General features: G+C 39.0%; 1 protein-coding gene across 4 annotated transcripts in view; it reads right to left on the reverse strand.

Moving 5' to 3' along the window:
- Positions 1-26: 26 nt before the first annotated feature.
- The window catches only part of si:ch211-26b3.4 (connector enhancer of kinase suppressor of ras 2), an 88325-nt gene continuing 68002 nt past the window's right edge, over positions 27-20349 (reverse strand). For 2 of the 4 annotated variants that reach the window (XM_057849963.1, XM_057849961.1), the window contains 11 exons: positions 20108-20145; positions 19988-20030; positions 16997-17045; positions 15380-15552; positions 14742-14815; positions 14547-14618; positions 11155-11225; positions 10925-11025; positions 9194-9950; positions 4420-4682; positions 27-2830 (listed from right to left, as the gene is read on the reverse strand). In XM_057849963.1, the coding sequence (XP_057705946.1) occupies positions 2621-2830; positions 4420-4682; positions 9194-9950; positions 10925-11025; positions 11155-11225; positions 14547-14618; positions 14742-14815; positions 15380-15552; positions 16997-17045; positions 19988-20030; positions 20108-20145 (1851 nt within the window). In that variant the 3' untranslated portion in view covers positions 27-2620. The remainder of the gene's footprint in view (positions 2831-4419; positions 4683-9193; positions 9951-10924; positions 11026-11154; positions 11226-14546; positions 14619-14741; positions 14816-15379; positions 15553-16996; positions 17046-19987; positions 20031-20107; positions 20146-20349) is intronic. The other 2 variants (XM_057849964.1, XM_057849962.1) reach the window with 2 other exon arrangements.

The following is a 20349-nucleotide window of genomic DNA, read 5'->3' on the forward strand; positions in this document are numbered from 1 at the left end:
AACAAAAATGGTAAAGTCACATATAGACAAAACAGCGCTCATAGTGCAGAGGATTCAGTTTATTGGAGTCAAAGTTTAACAACTTACAATCTGTATTTTTTTGTAATATATATTCATATATATATATGAAACCAAAAAAAGGCTACGTTAGGAAGAATAAATGTACTTGTCTTTCTTTTTATTTTTAATATCATCTTTTGTCAGTTTATTGTACAGAATTACAGTAAGCTAATATCATCCTTGAAAAAGAGCAATATGTTCCTTTTATATGTCGCAGTGCAACTTACATCTTACACACCTGTGCAATGTACCATGAGGTGCACACCCCTGAAAGGACACACAGTGGAATCTCCCTATTTGGGCTGGTTCTGCAGGTCTACACACACAAAGATGAGGGGGTGATAACACAGTCTGTGGCCACAAATCAAAATATGTCCTGTATGTCCACAATCAAGTTGTTGCTTTGCAGAAGGTGAAGGGGAAAAAAAAGAGAACGCACCAAAAGATGACGAGCAAATACTGTAGACCTCTGCAGACCAAGACTGCATTTCCACTCTTCTACAGCTCTGTGTATGTAGGAAGTCCAGTATAGTCAGTCTACTGTTGCCAAAGAGAGGGTTGGGAGGCACAGGAAAAGTGCTTGCATCATTTAATTTCTTTGTGATACTCTCAAAGAAATCATTCAAAAAAACAAAACGGTATCTCTGTGTTGCGTTTGATCTTTCACAAGCGTGTAACATGATGATACAAACTAAAGCTATACCAAAGAATTACAGTAGAAGGTGAAGAATATGTAAAGATAGTGCTCGATAAAGTAGGTGCTACACTTCTGAGAGTTGTTCATACTAGGAGAGTCCTTGGCCTGATATTGGGCAGACATAACTAATGCAGCCTGATATCACATTCAAAAACAGAATATCAAATAAGATTTTCTTTGTAAATTGACAGCATGTTTGTAACTCGATCTCACTCTGTGGTGCATAAACTAAATTATTGTCATCTGTTTGGAGAATGCTTCAGGAGGCAATGTAAAATTCTGATTAATACGCTGTCCACTCCCATCTTAGTTGTTTACAGTGCATGTCCTCACAGACATATGAGTTTTTCAAATCTCTGGACATACTGTAAAAGTCTAAAAATATTTTTCAGTGATGCTTTTATGTGTATCATGCTGTAAGAGTCGATAAATGCTGCAATCAAGAGGAGTATTTAAAAAATAATAATAACTGAGCCACAATGTTTTACCCTGTCCAATCAAAACAGTCCCAGGCCTTTTCTCATGCAACACATCCCCAAGAGAATGTCTATGGGTTAGCCTTAACAAATACAGACAACAAAAACAATTAAAAAATAAAAAATAAAAAATAAAAAAAAAACAGGTTGGTGACAGATTTGCTGAGTTCAGTTGTAACAACTGCAACAAAATGAAGAGGGGTACAATGCGAAACCTTGGCATAAAAATCTTAATATATTTTACATTATAATTTATGACACAAAACGTAAATAGAGTTATATATTTTTCTATGTTTAAATACATTAGTCCACTGTACATAAATGTTCAGAATATGATATGACTTTACCTGATATTTTGAACAGCAATGATAAAAGAGGCCAATTAAACTGACCCTGTGATGTTGCCAATGGGATGAAAATATACAGAAAGTGCATTTTTTGTAGTGACTGACTTCTTTAAAATGACTCTTTCTATCACAGTTTCACGAAAAAAAGGGGTAAAACAAATGCATACTGTGTTCCTTTTCTAAGAGCGATTCACAGTGGTTGTGGAACACAAACATTTACATTAGTATACACAGTAGTATACACATATACACAATCTTAGAACTAAAAACAAATTAAACAAAAAACACACAAAAAAGTTCAAATTAAAATGACAGAGACCAGAGATTGAGTGATGGTGAAAAAAATTCAATCTTAAAAAAGTGTAGGTTTTGTATAATCTGAGGAGCAGATAAACTCTTTCACAGTTTAAAATTGTTTGTACTGAATAATGTTTCATGTGGTTGTTGACTGAAATGGTTGTTTTCATTGGTAAAGAGAGATTAACCATTTTAATGGCAACCTTTCACAGTCTTCAAATAAAGTCACTGAGCTTAGTTTTCCCACGTTGCCCTGTCAGATCAACTTGAAAAATAACGAGGCTATCAACATGATATGCAGTGAAGAAATAAAAGAGAAAGAGTGAAGGGGGAGGAGTGGTGGCTCTGGGTGCAAGTTTATCAGTACAAAAGTACAGTGCTGTGGTGAAAAGAATTCCTCTGTATTGCTGCTACATAGGTGTCCCTCCCCCTAAAAACAATCAGAATAATAGCAAAAACAAAGAAGTGTACAAAGGGCACATAACATGTCCAAACGTCTCCGTTATTCCCCATTTCCTTCTTGACAGGCATGTGGACTTTATGCTGAGTTCCACAGACAAAATAAGATTAATGGTTTCTGCTCAGGCATGCAACAGGCGCCCTGCCGGGTCCTCAGAGTTATCAAAAGTTCATTCACTCATATCTCAGACAGTTCTTTCTATATTTACACGTTACAAGATGTGTTACTGTATGTGTATGTGTGAGGGTTTGAGAGAGCGATAGAGATCCACTCCTGTCTTTTCTCACACATGGGTCTCAATAAAGGAGTGTGTGTGTGTCATGATGGGAGCGCTGAGTGGGGAAAGATCGTCCTGGCCGTTGGTGCCGGTGCTGAGCTGACAGATGTCGGAATAGAGCTCACTGTGCCACTGTTTCCATTCCCTGAAGGTCTGGGAGCACAGGCCAGGGTCCTCCAGGAGGGTGCAGATGACCGCCAGCTCAGACTCTTTGGCCTGGAGGAGAAATTATAACCGCAATCAGATCGGCAAGGACTTAATGTTTCTAGTTTAGTTAGTAGTTTAAGCATATGACACCTTAAGCTTGTTGAACTTGAAAGAGTTCAATGCAACCCAAATTTTCTTTTTAACAATAGTTTTCAAACGTTTTCATGAAGAGATGAGCTGTATAAAGGTTATTTTCTTATTTTCTTAAAAGGAAGAAAATATTCTGATCGCCAAATGAATATGGCGGAAAACACTCAGGTGACTTGAAGTTCCGCTCTGAGACCCCCAATTTAGCCAACTTTCAAAATTGTCCGATATGCATGTGTGATACACCATTGGAAAGCTTAAAATCTCAAATTTCTGGGAGAAGAAAAATTTTGAACAGCAGGGCATTTAAAAGAAAAAAAAAGTTTTTTAAACAGCAAAACCCTATCTGGAGGTGAGAGCACGGCGAGAGCAGAATTACAGACGTCATGACTTTAACGAAATATTATTGCGTACTTACCTTGTTTCGATCCAAAAACACCATATAGCATGTATCCCTGAGTGTCAAGACACAGCTGTGAATGAACACAGCTGGATTTTTGGGGATTTTATGGGTGAAACATGGTAATATAACAAGCGTTGCGATGCAGAAATCGCAGACATCAAGGAGTGGTCGAGATTTTCTTTTTCATATATTTACCCTTTTAAACGTTTGTTTTCAATTTTTCTTTGTTTGGATTGATTATTTATTGTCTAACATATCGGAAAAAATGCGACAGTAACAAAAAAAATGCAATTAAGTGATAGTTGTGAGGTAGATATCCGTGACTTTTTTACAGACGCCATTATTTTCATTGTGACATAATTTGTTTAAAGGTTTAAAATATGTGAGTGAATCATTTTTTAAAGTCGATTTGTTTTTAAAGCAAAATATGAGAAATCAATTAACGATTCTAAGCTAAAAACAACAGACATTTTGAATAATAAATATAATTAATTACCTTCGTTTTATGGCTGGGTTTGAAACAAAAGCAGTTGCGCGACGTCTGTAAACGGGGTTTTCAGGGTAAAACGGGCAAATTAAAAATAGTTTGGGGGCTGATGAATCTGCTATGGCAGCATATAGACATATGTTCTATCAAACACAACAGTTCTTTTGGCTTAAAATACAGCAGTTTATTTTAAAGAGGGGTGCAAGAGCAGAAACTGCTTTTTTAGCCTTGTGTTTTCCGCCATATATCACCCGGATGCCAGGATAGACTACTCTTAAAGTGTATACAGTAATTTGGCGATTACATAAATTACCATTGTTTGGTTACGCCTGAGGTCTACTGCTCTACTGACAGTCATTGTAATTTGTCAGTTGGCAGGATTGTGCAAAAATAACTTGATTGTTTTTCATAAAATTCTGTGGCGAGGCAAAGCATCAGCCAAGTAAGAACCCCCTACTATTTGGGGGGCAGATCTAGTTAACTGTGCAAATTACATTACATTTGATTACAGTTTTTTGCTGATCCAAATTGGGTTCCCCCCCTCCTTAGTGAGGATCTATTCTCTATTGATTGTTGTTCTAATTTGTCTAGAAATCACTTTCTTACTCCTAGATACTGTACCTTCAAGGTGCTGCGTAGTGCTCGGACACGGTGCAGTCTGTCATTCAGAAGGGGGTCCCTGACTCTGTGGTTGAAACCTCGTCTAAGTTCCTGCCTGCTACAGGGTCTCGGGTCACCTAGCGCTGTGACATTGGCTTGTTCGAGGGCCCGGTACAGTTGTTCAAGTCCATCCAGTGGCTCAGGTTCACGTCCGTCTGACACCCGTCGCTCCCTTCCCTCTGAGACCCTCCTCTCTCTGCTGTCAACTCTCAATTCTCGCAGGTCTGAGGTAGCGAGGGGGAAGTAGAAAATAGACATTCAGTTACATCTGATTGTTTTGTGTGTGTGTGTCTTAATTAGCATCTCAGATCATAGTTTCCAATGTGAATTTTAATGAAACATTCTTGCATAGCTATGGAGGTAGATTTGTGTCTTTATTATTCAATCAACAAAAAAAAAATCAATCTGCTTCAATCAGACAAAAAAGTTGCTTCAATCGAAATATTTATTTTCAATCAAAGAAAAAGTCACTTCAATAAAAATGAATGCAAAAATAAATTTGAAACTCAAAAAAAAATATTTAGAACCTATTTTTCTTTGATTGAAATTTTCTTTTTTAATTTAAGTCAAGTTTTTTTTTTTTATTTTATTTTATTTTTTTTATTGAAACAACTTTTTTGATTGACGTAATGTAGTTTTGCATTTGGACCACATTTTGGCTAGGACGTTTGTGTCTTTTTTATTCAATCAAAAAATAAGTTGCTTCAAACAAAAAAATATACATTTTCAAAACAAAAATCACTACAATCAAAAATAAAAACAAAATCAATCGTAGAAAAAAAGTTTTTGAATGTGAAAAATTATTTGAGACTCAGAAATTCGCATTTCAACAATCAATTTTTAATTGAAACTGTTTGCTTTTATTGAAGCAATCCTTTTTGTGTTTGAGCCATATTATGGGTAGGAAATTTGTGTCTAAATCATTCAATCCCAATAAAAGTTGCTTCAAAAAATAAATAAATAAATAAATAAATAATCAAGGAAAAAAAATCACTTGCAAAAATATTTTTTTTGAAAATAATTTTATATTTGAAATTTTTTTATTTTTTATTGAAGTGTCACTTTTTTTGAAAAGCAAAAAGTTTTAAAAAAATTTTTGGAAAAAAAAAAGTGCCTTTAAAACTTTTTCCACTTCAGAAAAAAAAAGTGCGTCCAAAACTTTTTCCACTTAAAAAAAAAAATGCTTTTCAAAAAAAGTGACACTTCAAGAGAAAAAAAAAAAAAAAAAAAAATCATTCAAAAACTTTTGGCAAGATCGGTAACCACTGCACCAATAAGCTCGAGCCAACGGCACAGCCGCTAGCGTCCTTACATGAAGGAATCAGCAGGGAGGTTTCCACGCTCCACATGGACTTGCGTGTACCCGTTACACTCACCCCCCAAAACTTTCGCTGCCGATCCGGGTCACGGCACCATTGTAACCCCTGTGTCAGCGACGCCCCGCGTTCTGCTCCCACCTCAGACTAGGCCGGGACACGAACCCGCGCGCCAACGACGCTTCCACACGGCAGGCAAGATCGGTAACCACTGCACCAATAAGCTCGAGCCAACGGCACAGCCGCTAGCGTCCTTACATGACGGAATCGGCAGGGAGGTTTCCACGCTCCACATGGACTTGCGTGTACCCGTTACATATATATATATATATTTTTTTTTAAGCAACTTATTTTTTGACTGAATAATAAAGACACAAATATCCTAGCCAAAATGTGGTCGAAACGCAACACTACATTACGTCAATCAAAAGAGTTGTTTCAATCAAAAAAAAAAAGCTTGATTTTAATCCAAAATAAATAAATAAATAAATAAATAAATAAAAGGAAAATAGGTTCCAAATACATTTTTTTGAGTTTCAAATTTATTTTTGCATTAAAACACTTTTTTTTTATTGAAACAACTTTTTTTTTGATTGAAGCAACTTTTTTTGATTGAATAATAAAGACACAAATCTACCTCCATACTAGCCATTGGTCCTTCTAGTTGGATAAAAAGTCTAACGCGTACCTTTGTTGGTATAACTGTATATCATTTTATTAACTGTATTTAACTCTTAAATTCAACAAATTAGTAATCTTTTCGGTATAACGTTCATGTATAAAACATTTAAATCGAATTGGAATCATTACTTTGGTGCAGTGTTTATGCTATTGTTTATAATACTTCTACTTTATTCCTATAAAATTATAGAATCCTTTCTTAGATTTTGACTTTATTCTTATGAATTAAAAATTATTATGGAAAGCAATCATTTATCCACTCATCTTCTTAACTGCTATCCTCATGAGGGTGCTGGCACCTATGCCAGCGAACAACGGGCAGGAGGCAGGGTACACCCTGAACTGGTTGGAAGCCAGTCGTAGGGCACATAGAGATAGACAACCATCCACACATACCTTCGGACAATTTGGAGTGTTCATTCAGCCTAGCCAGCATGTTTTGCATAGGCACAGGGAGAACATGCAAACTGAACGCAGGGAGGGCGGAGCCAGGATTGAACTGTGAGGCGGACGTGCTAACCACTCTGCCATCGTAAAACAACCACTTTATAATTTTTGATTAGGATTCTGTTTTCTTTTGACATAATTTGTGGTAGTAAGAAACCGTCAGTCTTAAATATTTTAAGTTTTATGTATATTTAGAGTAGACATGTGCCTATTATCGGTTACAAGGTATATTGTGGTATGAAAACGTTAAGGTTTCAAAACTGCAAATTTTCCTTCATACCGTCTCTAAGGCATTTGCAATTTTTTATGTCCTAAAAATGCATGGAGAAATCCCTCGCTTGTAGCTGTAAGGCTCAACCCTCCCCCACCGGTTGTTGCAAAGTGTCAGTGAGTCAGCTGTGCTACACGATGGCTGGAGGAGGTGAAACTCCTGAACTTTTCCCACCATCGAAGATAAGGAAATCGCTGGTATGGAAATACTTTGGCTCCAGAAAAGTTAGAGACGGCCGCGGCTTAGAGGAGAAGGGCCAACCGACATGTAAAACATTTTTGCGGAGGGTTGCTGCCGAAGAGGCAATACCTCCAATATGATTTCGCATTTATACAAAATTAAACGTTAGTACACACTGTCAGGAACGTTTCCCACCAGCTATGAGATTGATTAGTGTTTCTAGCTGTGGTAAAACATGTTTTTCTCTCTGGCAACTGTCTGTGTTGAGAAAGAGAGTGTGTTTGTATAGTGTAAACATAATACGAGTCATACACGCGTGCTTTTTATGGAAAATAATTCAATTATTTTTGTTCTGATGAGCTGTGACTGTGGGTTTAAGCTCACCTAATGGACTACCACATTTTTATATAAGTCGGGGTTTTTTCATAGTTTGGCTGGGGGTGCGACTTATATCCTGGAGCGACTTATGTGTGAAATTATCATCATTTAACACATTATTACATCATTTCACATGTTATTTTGGTGTTTTGGAGTGACACTGATGGATTGGTAAACTTGTTAGCATGTTCTTTATGCTATAGTTACCTGAATAACTATTAATAGCTATGTTATGTTAACATACCGGCCACGTACGCATTTCGTTGTTCATGCATCATGTAACATTATCCTACTGTACACCAGGGGTGCTCAAGTCCAGTCCTCGAGAGCCCCTATCCAGCTTGTTTTCCATTTCTCCCTCCTCCAACACACCTGAATCAAATAATCAGGATCATTATCAGGCTCCTGCAGAGCTTGCTGATGAGCAGATCATTTGATTCAGGTGTGTTCAAGGAGGGAGACATGGAAAACAAGCTGGATTGGGGTTCTCGAGGACCGGACTTGGGCACCCCTGCTGTACACTTATTCAGCATGTTGTTCTCTATTGTATTTTTATTTTAAATTGCCTTTCAAGATGACATCTGTTCTATGTGTTGGATTTTATCAAGTAAATTTCCCCCCAAAATGCGACTTATATATGTTTTTATCCTCTTCGTTGGGCATTTTATGGCTGGTGCGACTTATACTCAGGTGCGACTTATACTCCGAAAAATACGGTACATATATTTTAATTCTATTTAGAATATTTTATTTCTAAAATTCATTTTAACCTAACATTATACTTATGTCCCAATTTGTTTTGAAAAACAAAAATCTTGTTCAATGGAAAAAGTTTAAAAAAAAATTTTTTTAAGCCCAGATATCTCAAAGTAATACATTTTAGAGGTGTAATAACTGTGATACCGTGAAACCATGATAATGTGGCGTAAGGTTATCATACCGTCAGAATATCATATCGGAACATGCCTAATTTAGAGTATTTTGTAATGATTTTACTTTATTCAGTGAATCTTGTGGTGCTGTTTTCCTGAATGTCTATCATTTTAACCCCTTTCTAGTATCATAACTTCTTAAATGTGTATTATTAAATGCATAAATAAAGTTTCGCACATGCTGTACAATTTTATCATTGAAAATGGTGTCCTCACTGTCCTGCCTCTAATATTCTTACAAATTTAGCAATACAACCTCTGTCTGAAAAAATTTCAGGTGCTCGACACCCCTTTATGTGAACGTCAGTCATTACGGTGATATTTGAAGACCCGACTATATTTTGGGGTGGTACTTAGTGTAGAAAAAATGCATGACTAATCTATGTTTAAAATGAATGTGAAGATCTTGGTATGTAAGTAAAAATATTGCAAGCTTGTTCTTCTGGATTGAGTACTGCTTCTCCCCAAGAAAAATCATTGTATCATTCTTTATCCTTTCTTCTAATACAGACATGGTGTAACTTTCTTACCCTCCTCACCCTCGAGTATATCTGCAGCCTGTCTCTCTGCCTCCTCGTCTTCTTCACTCCTCTCCTCCATGTGAGGTGATGAGTGTATCAGCTTTCCTCCAAATGGGTCCCTATTCCTGGGGAGACTCTGACTGCGCTGCTTATGCGAGCGTCGGTGTGTGTAGCTGTGTGTGTGTGGACCACGCTCCAGGGGAAAAGGCCCATCCCGATCCCTGTCTCTGTCTGCGGCGTGATGTCTCCGTACCGGCAGCGTAGCCTGCCTGCGTCTTTCCGGGGACATGCCCTGTCTTCCCAGTCCTGCATAGAGCCCCATCTCACCAGCCATGCTCCCCATTAGGCCACCATAATCGCTTTCCCCCGGTGCTGTCTGGAGAAAATGCAGCCCTGCGCTGGTTAGGGGGGTCTCGATGAGGTCCTGCCAGGAACGTCGCTCACGATGTGAAGACCGGCAGCCTGAGGAGTGGGTACTGGTGCTGCCTGTTCCTGTGCCCATGCCCAGTCCCTCTCCACGTTGGTCTTCAGCAGACGAGTGGGAGTGGGTAGACTCGCTGGAAAAATGCCGCCCATGCTTTGGTTCTGGGAAGGGACTCGAGGAATTCACCTGTAGAGGAAGAGGGGAGGTGGAAGAGACCATCTGTGGAGGGATAGGGGAGGTGGAGGCACTCATTGGTAGAGGATGGGGTGACGGAGTGGAGCGCATGAGGCTCATGGAGCTCATAGAACGGGGCAATTGGTCATAAGTGTGGAGAAGGTTTGACTTTGTGGGTGTAGGTAAGTCGGGCATGTGGGGAAGGTGGGTTACAATGTGAGGAAAAGTGGGTGTATAAACAAGAAGGGAGGGAACAGAAAAAAGCAGAGCGAAAAGAGAGCAAAAGATGAGCGCAAAAAAGCAATGAAATGTCAGATGAGTAACTCCAAAAATGGTTGACATGGCTGTTGCGTGGCTAAACTGAGAATGATTACAATTCAACTCAATGTACAGTACATGTCCAAACATAATCTTAAAGATATTTTCACTTGAATTCCGCTACTGATGGTAATATGATGCTTGTGTTTACCATTTAGTATTAGACCAAATGATGGTAATATGTTGCTTGTGTTTACCATTTAGCATTAGACCAAATGACAAGAGGTGTGTAAACTAAATTATACTGTAATTTGACATTAGCAAAGAAGAGAAATATGTAACATAAGGGCCAGCATTCAGCATGTTTTGTTCTTCTTTTATTGTGCATCTAGCTATTTTTGATATGAAGACTTTGACTACAAGCTTGTTTTGTGTTAATCCCATTACTTTCTCATTGCCATATGTAAGAAATGCTTCTTGGATGATCAAGCAAAGTAGTCCATTTTGGCACATTCCACCGTCTAGGTACCCTACCACACTAGGCAGTACCCTAATATTAGGGTACCAAAAGTATTTAAAAAAAAAAAAAAAAAAAAGTTGTGAATGATAATCACCTTTCTTGGCATACAAATAAAATGGAACAACACACAGTACTGGCTGGTCAAATCATTTCTCAGGTAGTTGAATGTAGGCTAGTTGCTGCCATCTGTTGGTCAGACTGTGACCTGGCAGAATCACAAAGACGTGAAGGATTTGGTTGCTTCTCGAACCAGATAATCTCGTGTTTTATTGATTTTGAGAGCACTTAAATCTGTGGGCCCATTTTGAATAAAATATTCAACCAGAATGGGACATGAGAGAGAAGTTGTCAAGTTTGTACTCACTGATGGTGTGCGATGGTAAGTATCACAGAGCGATGATGGTCCTTCTTGTTTGAGTGTCATGGAGCCATCAACCTCATCTTGATCACTCTCACTCCAGTAATCTAAAGTTGAGAAAAGTTTGCATGAACATTTGACGTTTACAGTTTTTTTTTTTTTTTTTTTGGGGGGGGGGGGGGGGGGGGGGCAGAAAATCGAACCCATTGTACGCTACTCAGGCCAGTTTGCCTCACCTTCGTCTGGACGTGGCACTTTGTCATCCGGTGTGTAGCCGATAGCAGCCAAACCAAGCCGGTTCATCCACCTTTATAAAATATAAAATTGAGACATATTTGAAATAATTCCACAGGGTTATACTGGGTAATTGGAAGGTGATGAATAAAAAAAAAGATTCACTTTGAATAATTAAAGTCACGTCTCTTAACAGTTGAGATCTTTCTAACTGAATTCATCCCCTTGATGGGGAGACAAAAGCAAAGAGTAAATTCGAGCGATGGATGTGGAAAGAGAGAGCTGACTGTCTCCTCTCCCAGTCTCTGAACTATGATTCTCAGATGGCTTTTTATCTACAGCCACACATCCTGTCCTCAACCAGATCCCCTGTATCTCCCTCTGTTCTGTATGTCTATCTCCATGGCAGATTCAAGCGTGTCCTGTGTCCCTGCAGACTCTGAATAATCAGGCTGCAACTAAGAATAGAAACCCCGTCTGAGTACCAGAACTAGAAACCCCGTAATATTCATATTGCGGTGCTGATGTTGACATATTATGTGAAAAAAATAATGCCAAACAAACACAAATTGTCCAGTTTACTGTAAATAGCCAGCACTTATGTGCATTAGTATGCAGTGTACCTTTTTCTTGGTTTCCTACAAATCCGTAGTCTTGGTGTCCGAAATGCTTACTAAATGACCGAATAAAACAACCTATTACTGTAGCATTAAAACTGCTCAATGAAGAGACTATTATTTTAGAAAGTGGCACAGGAGCTTGTGTCCCAATTCTTGACCGGCTAGATTAGGAAAAGCTCCTCCAGTGTGGTCTAAGGGGACGACATCAGCTCCTTGTTGAGAAGGTGTGACAGAGCGTGTTTCTGCCATTCTGCACTGCTACTGGCATGAACAGTGAACACTGCTGACTCCATCCTATCAATGAGGAGGTTTTTTCATATGCCCTTTAAGCAGGTTTGTGGTACACCACTTTTCCTCCACTGCACATATCCACAGAACTGCGGCTGCATATCTGTAGATTACAAGCCCAGCATTACACCAATGGCCTACCCCTTTGTGAAATTTACACCACCACTTCAGCAGCATTGTAAGCGTGTGCTTTGTCCACCAAACTGTCACTCACACAATCACACATCCTCACTGCACCATTACGCCTATGTTACTGCCAGTGTTGTCAGTAACGCGTTAAAGTGTTACTGTAATATGATTACTTTCTTTCAGTAACGAGTAATTATATGCGTTAGTTTTTATTCAAACCAATAATCTGATTAATTTCCTTAGTGTCTGTGCGTTGCTATTTTGTTATTGCCTCATAATGTATGTAGAATGAAGAATATTGTAGTCATGTGCGAAGAGCATTTTGAATAGAAAATGCTAGAAAGGTTCCCAGTACGTGTCCGTTTCCATGGTAACCACTCACAGCTACTTCCTGTTTTGGTCTTGAGTCAAACGCGCTAAGTGTTATGGGACTGAGAAAGGCGTGGGCCAGGATGCCGGTGCGGGTGCACATTCGAGCCGAGTGTTGAAATGTGCGAAGGAATGTTGATCTGTGTATATCCACGAGCGAATGTGAGTATTTTTCCTTCATTCTGGAGGGTATCAGCGATAGGTTGCACCCCCTACATTTGCGGTCGTTTCGTAGCTTTGCCGTTGCAACGACGGGCAGTCATCGCTCCAACTTGGCAAGCATTGTTTAAATCATATTTGTGTTGTACATTTACGCTATGAGGTGACGTGTTCGTTTAGCATATTTGGGATGTGTTTTAAGTCCGATTGAGTGTAAAGTGCTTAGTTGCTGACACGTTTTGTGGCTAAATTGACCGTGTGTGTGTACGGCATACTTCCGAGATGTGCGCGCGCATCCACGCCCGCCCCCACCTTTGGGTTTATTGCACAGCACTGTTGTGTGTTGTTGCTTTTTGTGCAGGCAATTTGCATTGTTTTAGATTGGCATTGATATGCTGTTTACCCTAACACGATAATTCAGAATTTTGACGTTTAGGCTTAATCTTCAAGTTAGCGGGGTTTAATTAGTCGGTGTAGTTGATTTCAACAAATTCCATGCAGTTTTTCAGTTATTTGTTAGTTTCAGGGCTCTGGGGTGGCTAAGCTAGCGCGATCAATGGTGGTTGAAATCAACTCCAAATTAAACCTCCGCTAACTCGAAGATTAAGCCTTTTGTGAAAAATTCCGATCTACCCCTTTAACTTCAATTTTCGTAATGAAATTTTTCTGTTGTCATTATGTTGAGGCGTCAAAGGGAGAAAAATTGGTAAAAAGTAACTGATAATTACTTTTAAAGTAACCTAGTTACTTGATAATAAAGTCATCAGTAAAGTCACTTGATTACTTTTTTGAGGCGTAATCAGTAATTAAATTACTTTTTCAAGTAATCTGTGACAACAGTGCTCACTGCAGAGCAGTCATCTAAATTCTGAAACGTATGCAGTGCTGCTTCACTGGCATAAAATCCATGTCCGCTGCATTTTACGACAAGAGGTAAATGCGCTGCCTAAAAATAATCGGCAATGAAACAATATTTAGTGAATGTTACAAATTAATTGCAGATGTTGGTGTTACTAATGTAGTTTAAATGTCAGAGCAAAGGTGCATACTAACGAACACATTTAAACCGTATGTAGGTCTACAGTGCTTCTTAATAGAGCTTGTTAATGAGTTTCTCCCAATTATCTTCCAATGTCATCATGGCATAATTAAATCTGATTAGATGGCATTGCTGCAAATATTACACTGTGCACACGTGATGTGACCAAAAAGCTAACTTCAGTACTGTACAGGGTGTTTGAAAAAGAGGGAAGAAATTTCATGATGCATTGCTTCAGCTTTCAAGCATCATCGGTCCTCGGTCCCTGTGATTAATTAAAAAAAGGGATTTTTTTTTTGCTTGTAGTAATGTCTGAATGGCACTTAAGATCTTGTTCTTTGTGACTGGCCTATGGGATCCCAGGCCACATCGTGTGTGACTTTTTCTTGGGGGTGTATTCATAGAGTTTACGTGTTTACATCCAACTTCTATCCACTAACCTCGATGACCTCAAACATTGAATAATTACAGTGATGAATGCAGTGTAAATATTTTAGATGTTTGGGAGGAATTCTCTTCGCTTGTACTGCAGGTGGTAGCCAAAGTGAATACTTCTGATACAGGAAGTAAGCTGATTGTAGCATGTTGTTATAATATTACATAATGATAAGGATTCATTGTTTTTGAAATAAGCTTGTACAAAAGCGCTATATACTGTAAGTATAATACCACCACCACCACCACCACAAGTACTGTAACTTGAAGAATATGGTTGGGGCTCATCCTTTAGTTATGTGTTCTCTTGTAGGAATCTGTCAATCAGTGAAACAACAGACACACACATATTCACCTATTCATTTCCTCAAGACAGTCTGTGGCAAAGAAAAAGCTCTTGATTTTGGGATGGCAGGCTTTGAAGGCACTGCAGTTAGTCAGAAGAGAGAAAAAGGCTGATTAGTGCTTCTGTGTGCGCACAGTAGGTTTGTGCGAACTCATGTTGTTCAGGCGAGAGCAAATGTGCTTGATTAATAATTTCGGCACTCACAATTTCCGTCTGCACTCTATGGCTCGGTCTATTCTGAACTCAGGGAGGCTGATGAAGCCCTCAGCCTTCTCGTCCTGCAGGCAGAGACAGATGGAGAGCGGTGGTACATTATTATCATCACCATCAGGGAACAAACTGTCACACAAACTGATAGACCATTTTAGAGCTGTTCTCCAAACTAAACGTGCTGTTTACATTGGCTTGGTCAAGCCTTTCACCGCTTTACGTTAAACAAAGCACTCAGCGCCGTCCTCTGCCAAGGTTGCAACATTTGTCACTTGCAAAATCAATGGGAGAACACTTACGACCTAGGCTTTTTGTTAAAAGGAAGAGAAGTTTAGTCAAGGACATGGAATATAACATGTTGCATAAATGGTTGCCAAATGTTTGAGTGTTGACATGAACTTTGTGTTGCATTACAGCTTCTGATTCTAGTAGTAAATGTTTGTTTATTATGTTACAATTGTAGAAAAAAATAATTTTGTCAAATGTGTACCTTCTATTAGTTACACTGGGAAAAATTGTTGCTGTTTTTAGTTACTTTTGGCAATTTTATTTTAAGTTTCACACATTTTTGTTTGCTATTTTTCCCTCATTCATTCCCTCAATACTTGTGATAATTAGCAATATTGACTTACATTCTGATTGGTGTACCAATAGAGGCAGGATTCTTTCAGGATAAACCAGTACTTCCGCCATTTCTGTGTAAAGTATCCTTTAGCATCCTTCTTTTTCCACAACCAGCCTTCACAGTCACCATGGCCGAGATCCTTACAGGAAATTCTCCGTCGACTGGCGCTAGTTAGCGAACCTAAGATCAGAAGAAACCATTTTAAACTGCATGGGCAGCTTAGTTCCAGTACGAGCACAGTGAAACAGCTGTCTGTCTTAAGTGTACTTTTCACCAATTCTATTTTTGTTTTCCAGTCAGCCTCATTGAACAAGGTACTGACACAACCTCTGTTTTCAAAAACACTGTAAATAGTGTCATACAAGAAACCAGACTATTACAAGGATACTACTAACTGAGGGGTCTTCCAACGATATTTCAATGCAGAATTCTTCTTTTTAGAGACACAGTGCTCAGCTCAGCTCAACCAATAAGATGGCTAGGCACTGATATTCTCAATTCATGAGGTGCTGCAAAGAGGACTGGGCAAAACTGCCAACAGATAGATGTGCCTAGCTTATGGCATCATATTACAAAGACTTGAAGCTAAAATTTCAGACGGATGTCTATCAGCAAAGTATTGAGCACTGACTCAAAACACAAACACAAACTTTTTTCATGTTTTCTTTATGGGATGCTGTAGAAGAGGCTTCCGTAATTTTTGCACTATAAGGCAAACTTGACTATAAGCCGCCACCCACCAAATTTGGCACAAAAACACCATTTGTTCATAGTTAAACCACACTGGACTATAGGCCGCAGCTGTCCTCACTGTATTATGGGATATTTACACCAAAAGATATTAACCGGTAACACTTTATTTGACAGCGACATCATACGACTGTCATAAGTCCAAATTAACCACCATGAAACTTTGAACCAATTGGCTGCAAAGCTTCATTGCTTCAAGAAGCTTCATTTGGTCATTGGTGCTTCCTTGGGGGAGACAGTCAACCTCTGCTGTCACCTGCTGTCAACACTGTTGTCGTCCAACATGCCTCCTAGCATGCACTGCAGCGCTACAGAGGTAAATAACAATCAAAATTCATGTTCCGTGCTAATTACTTATTCAGTTACTTTTCCAGTTGTTTCGTTAATTGCTAGTTAGGGTATTTGGTAACATTTTATTTGACAGTGGCGCCATAAGACTGTCATTAGACAATCATAATAAAGACATGACACTGTCATGAGCATTAATGAATGCTTATAACAGATGTAATTTAGTGTTATCCGGCAAATTATCTCAGTTTTGAATGGATGTAAAAGATCCAAGCTGGACATGAATGGCTTTAGCGACATAATTGGCTGGATGACAGTTAATGATATCTGTCATTAGCAATCAGTAATGTCCATGATAGTGTCATGTCATAATTATGACAGTCTTTTTACAGTCTTATCATGCTGCTCTCAAATAAAGTGTTACCTATTAACCCAAATAAATCAACTAATAAGCCGCAGGATTCAAAATGAAGGAAAAAAGTAGCGGCTTATAGTCCGAGAATTACGGTATGTAACATAGCCCTATATGGATTGATTAAGTGAAATACTGTGAAGAATACTTTTGGATGCATGCTATATAGCCTACCTTTACTTCGCTTTTTGGTTTTTGTTCTTAGTGAGGTGTAATGGAAAGACTGAAAGACAAACGAGAGGAAATAATTAGCTCAGTATTTCACAGATAGCATCCTAGATTGTTTCTTATAAAGGGAACAAAGGCAGAAGAATAGCAACACAGTTGTTTACAGACAACAATGTATTAACGTTATTATAGAGTATACAGGTGTAAAAAGTATAGCATTAATCAATATTCCTACTTTAAAATGCCCACTATAGAGAGTAATAGCATGGTATTAATAATAATAATGATACATTTTATTTGAAGGCGCCTTTCTGGCAGTCAAGGTCACAGTACAATCATTAAAAAAACATTTAAACAAATTAAATATTGAGAACACTAAATAAAATAATGTATAGAGCGTTTAAGGCAAATCTAAGATACTAAAAGAGATGTAATGGGAATAAAAATAGTAATAGAACAGTGGTTCTTAACCTGGCTTCTATCGAACCCCAGGGATTTGGTGAGTCAGTCTAAGGGGTTCGGTGAAGGTTAAGACACGCAGGGCCCTATTTTTGGACACTGACTAAATGTAGGAAAAGTGGCATTTTAGACCATGTTTTGGACTGGTTAGTCCACAATATACAGGCTTTATTCTAGTTCTTTCAACTGCTGGTCCTGTATTTGATGGGAGGAAAGCTGGTTTGCTCAGTGGAAGGTTGACTCTCACTTGGTCCGAGTGATGACACGTGCTGCTGAGTTTTGGAGAATCTGCAGTTTCTGGAGGGACTTATTTGGAGACCGAAGAGCAGTAAGTTACGGCAATCGAGCCGGGAAGTGACTTGACTACACACAAGAGTGGAAGCGGTACGACTGGTGAGAGAAGGCAAGAAATATTGCGAAGGTGGAAGTAGGCCGATCTGGTGATGTCGTTGATTTGGGAGCGGAATGAGAGCATGCTGTCGATATGTTGATTTGGAATTTGAGGGGAAAAAAACCAACAAGTATTTTTCTAATTCCAAAGGGTTCAGTTAATGCGCGTGTGAAACTCACGAGGTTCGGTACCTTTAGCAAGGTTAAGAACCACTGTAATAGAATAATTAAAAAAAAAAAAATAGATACAAGAAATTAGCGATTATTGTGGATAGGCGAGTCTGAACAGGTGAGTTTTGAGTTTGGATTGAAAAAGGGGGCGTGAGTCGGTGTTCCTGAGATCTGGTGGTAGTGAATTCCAAAGCCGGGTAGCTGAGTGGCTGAATGCTCTGTTCCACATGGTGCTGAGGCAAGCGGGGGGGACAGACAGGTGTATGACGGAGGAAGATCGTTCTTAGGCGAGGTTGTAAATAGCCTTGAATGTGAGGAGGAGGACTTTGAACTGGATTCGAAAGTGGACCAGGAGCCAATGAAGCTGTTGGAGGACTGGGGTGATGTGGTGGATGGAGGGGGTACAGGTTATGATGATTCAGGGCAACTGAATTCTGGACCATTTGGAGCTTATGGAGAGTTTTTTGAGGAAAGCTGAAGAGGAGAGAGTTGCAGTAGTCCAGGCAGGAAGTGACAAGGCTGTGAACCAGAATTGCAGCAGAATGTGGGGTGCGGGAGGGGCGTAGGGAATAAATGGTGCGTAGGTGGAAGTGGGCAATCCAGGTAATGTTATTGATGTGAGATTGAAACGAAAGTGTGTTGTCCAGGCTCACTACCAGGCTCTTGACTTTGGGGGGGAGGGTGAAACAGTTGAGTTTTCATACGTAAGGGATAGGCAGTTTTTTTTTTTGAGATGGTGGATTTGGAGCCAATGAAGAGAACCTCGGTTTTATTGCTGTTGAGTTTCAGAAAATTGTGGGTAAACCAGATTTTTATTTCTGTGATACAGTCAATCAGGGACAAACACGGGAGAAAGGAGGAGGGTTCGGAGGTGAGGTAGAGTTGGTTGTCATCGGTATAGAAGTGAAAGTGGATGTTGAATTCACGAAAAATGTTGCCAAGGGGAAGGGAAGTAGGGGCCCGAGGACAGAGCCCTGGAGCACACCAGAGGTAACTGGACAGGGGGTAGATTTAAATGACTTGAGTTGGATATGTTGGGTGCGTCCAGAAAGGTAGGATGAGAACCAGTTTAACGGGATGCGGGTGATGCCAATAGTGGATAGTCGGTGGAGGAGTGTGGTGTGACTAATGGTATAAAAAGCTGCAGATAAGTCCAGGAATCAGCTGCCATGAGGGGGTCATTGGTTATTTTGACAAGTGCTGTTTCAGTGCTGTGTAGTTGGCAAAAACCAGATTGGAACCGTTCATAGAGGTTATTCTAGGATAGGTGAGAGTCGAGTTGTGAGGCGACTGTTCTTTCGAGGATTTTGGAGATTGGTATTTCATCATATCATTTAATGTCAACAGAATTAAGTGGGAAATTACATGATGCTTTAGCTGAAAAGGAATTTATTAGTATCCTGAGATGAAATAGTCTCGGATCAAATCTATTTGAGTTTTTTTTTCCATTCAGTAAGTATTAATCAAATTTGAGGCCTCTCAAAATAATAGCAAAAAGCATTGATATAAATACAATGCAAATACTGTAGCATTTTCATATTGCAAATTGGCAATTTTAAGTGAGAGATATTAATTTACATTCATTCATAGAGAACCGGGCTGACTCACTGTATGCTACAATAAGCAAGCACCGATGACTAATGCTGCCAGTATGATAACAACACTCCGGTGGAAAATAATTTTAGCTCACTAAAATTTTATGTAGAACACGGTTGTTGGGGTTAATAAATGGCTCCAATTGGTCTTATTCCTTGAGTATGGTTGCTTTGTGTTTGAGCACAAACAAGCTAATTTTCACAGGGGATGTGGTTGCTAGGAGACCACTAACGTAATAGTGAAGTCTCCGTGGCTTTACAATATTTAAAAAGATTTGAGTCATTAAATGTTCTTTTAAAATTTAGTAATAGTATTAGACTATAGTCGTTAATATTCATAAAATTCAAATGCAAAAGTTCTAAAGTAAGGTAGTTTATTTACTTTCTTCATGGAGGCTGCTCCTGAGCTTCCAGAACCAGAGTACCTGCAAAAAGACAAAACATATTATTTAACTCCTCACTATATTCTTCTCATGCATTTTGACAAAAACCATAAACCTACCTGTCTGTTGTGTCAGCTCGCAGTGTGTCCGCACATCGCTAAATAAGAGAGAAGGAAGCTTCTTAAAAATCTGCTAACAGCCCCCACCCCTATTTGACCAGTAGTGTAAAGTGTGTAATGCGATATTTTTTAAACCACATAATCTTCACCAAAACATACTGTCATGATTGTGTTTTAATTTATCTGATCGCTTACAGCAAAGGCGTAGGTTTGGTCTTAACATTAGTAGGGAGGATATAACA

Source organism: Corythoichthys intestinalis, chromosome 11 (assembly GCF_030265065.1).
Source record: "Corythoichthys intestinalis isolate RoL2023-P3 chromosome 11, ASM3026506v1, whole genome shotgun sequence".
In the NCBI taxonomy this organism is placed as follows: Eukaryota; Metazoa; Chordata; class Actinopteri; order Syngnathiformes; family Syngnathidae; genus Corythoichthys; species Corythoichthys intestinalis.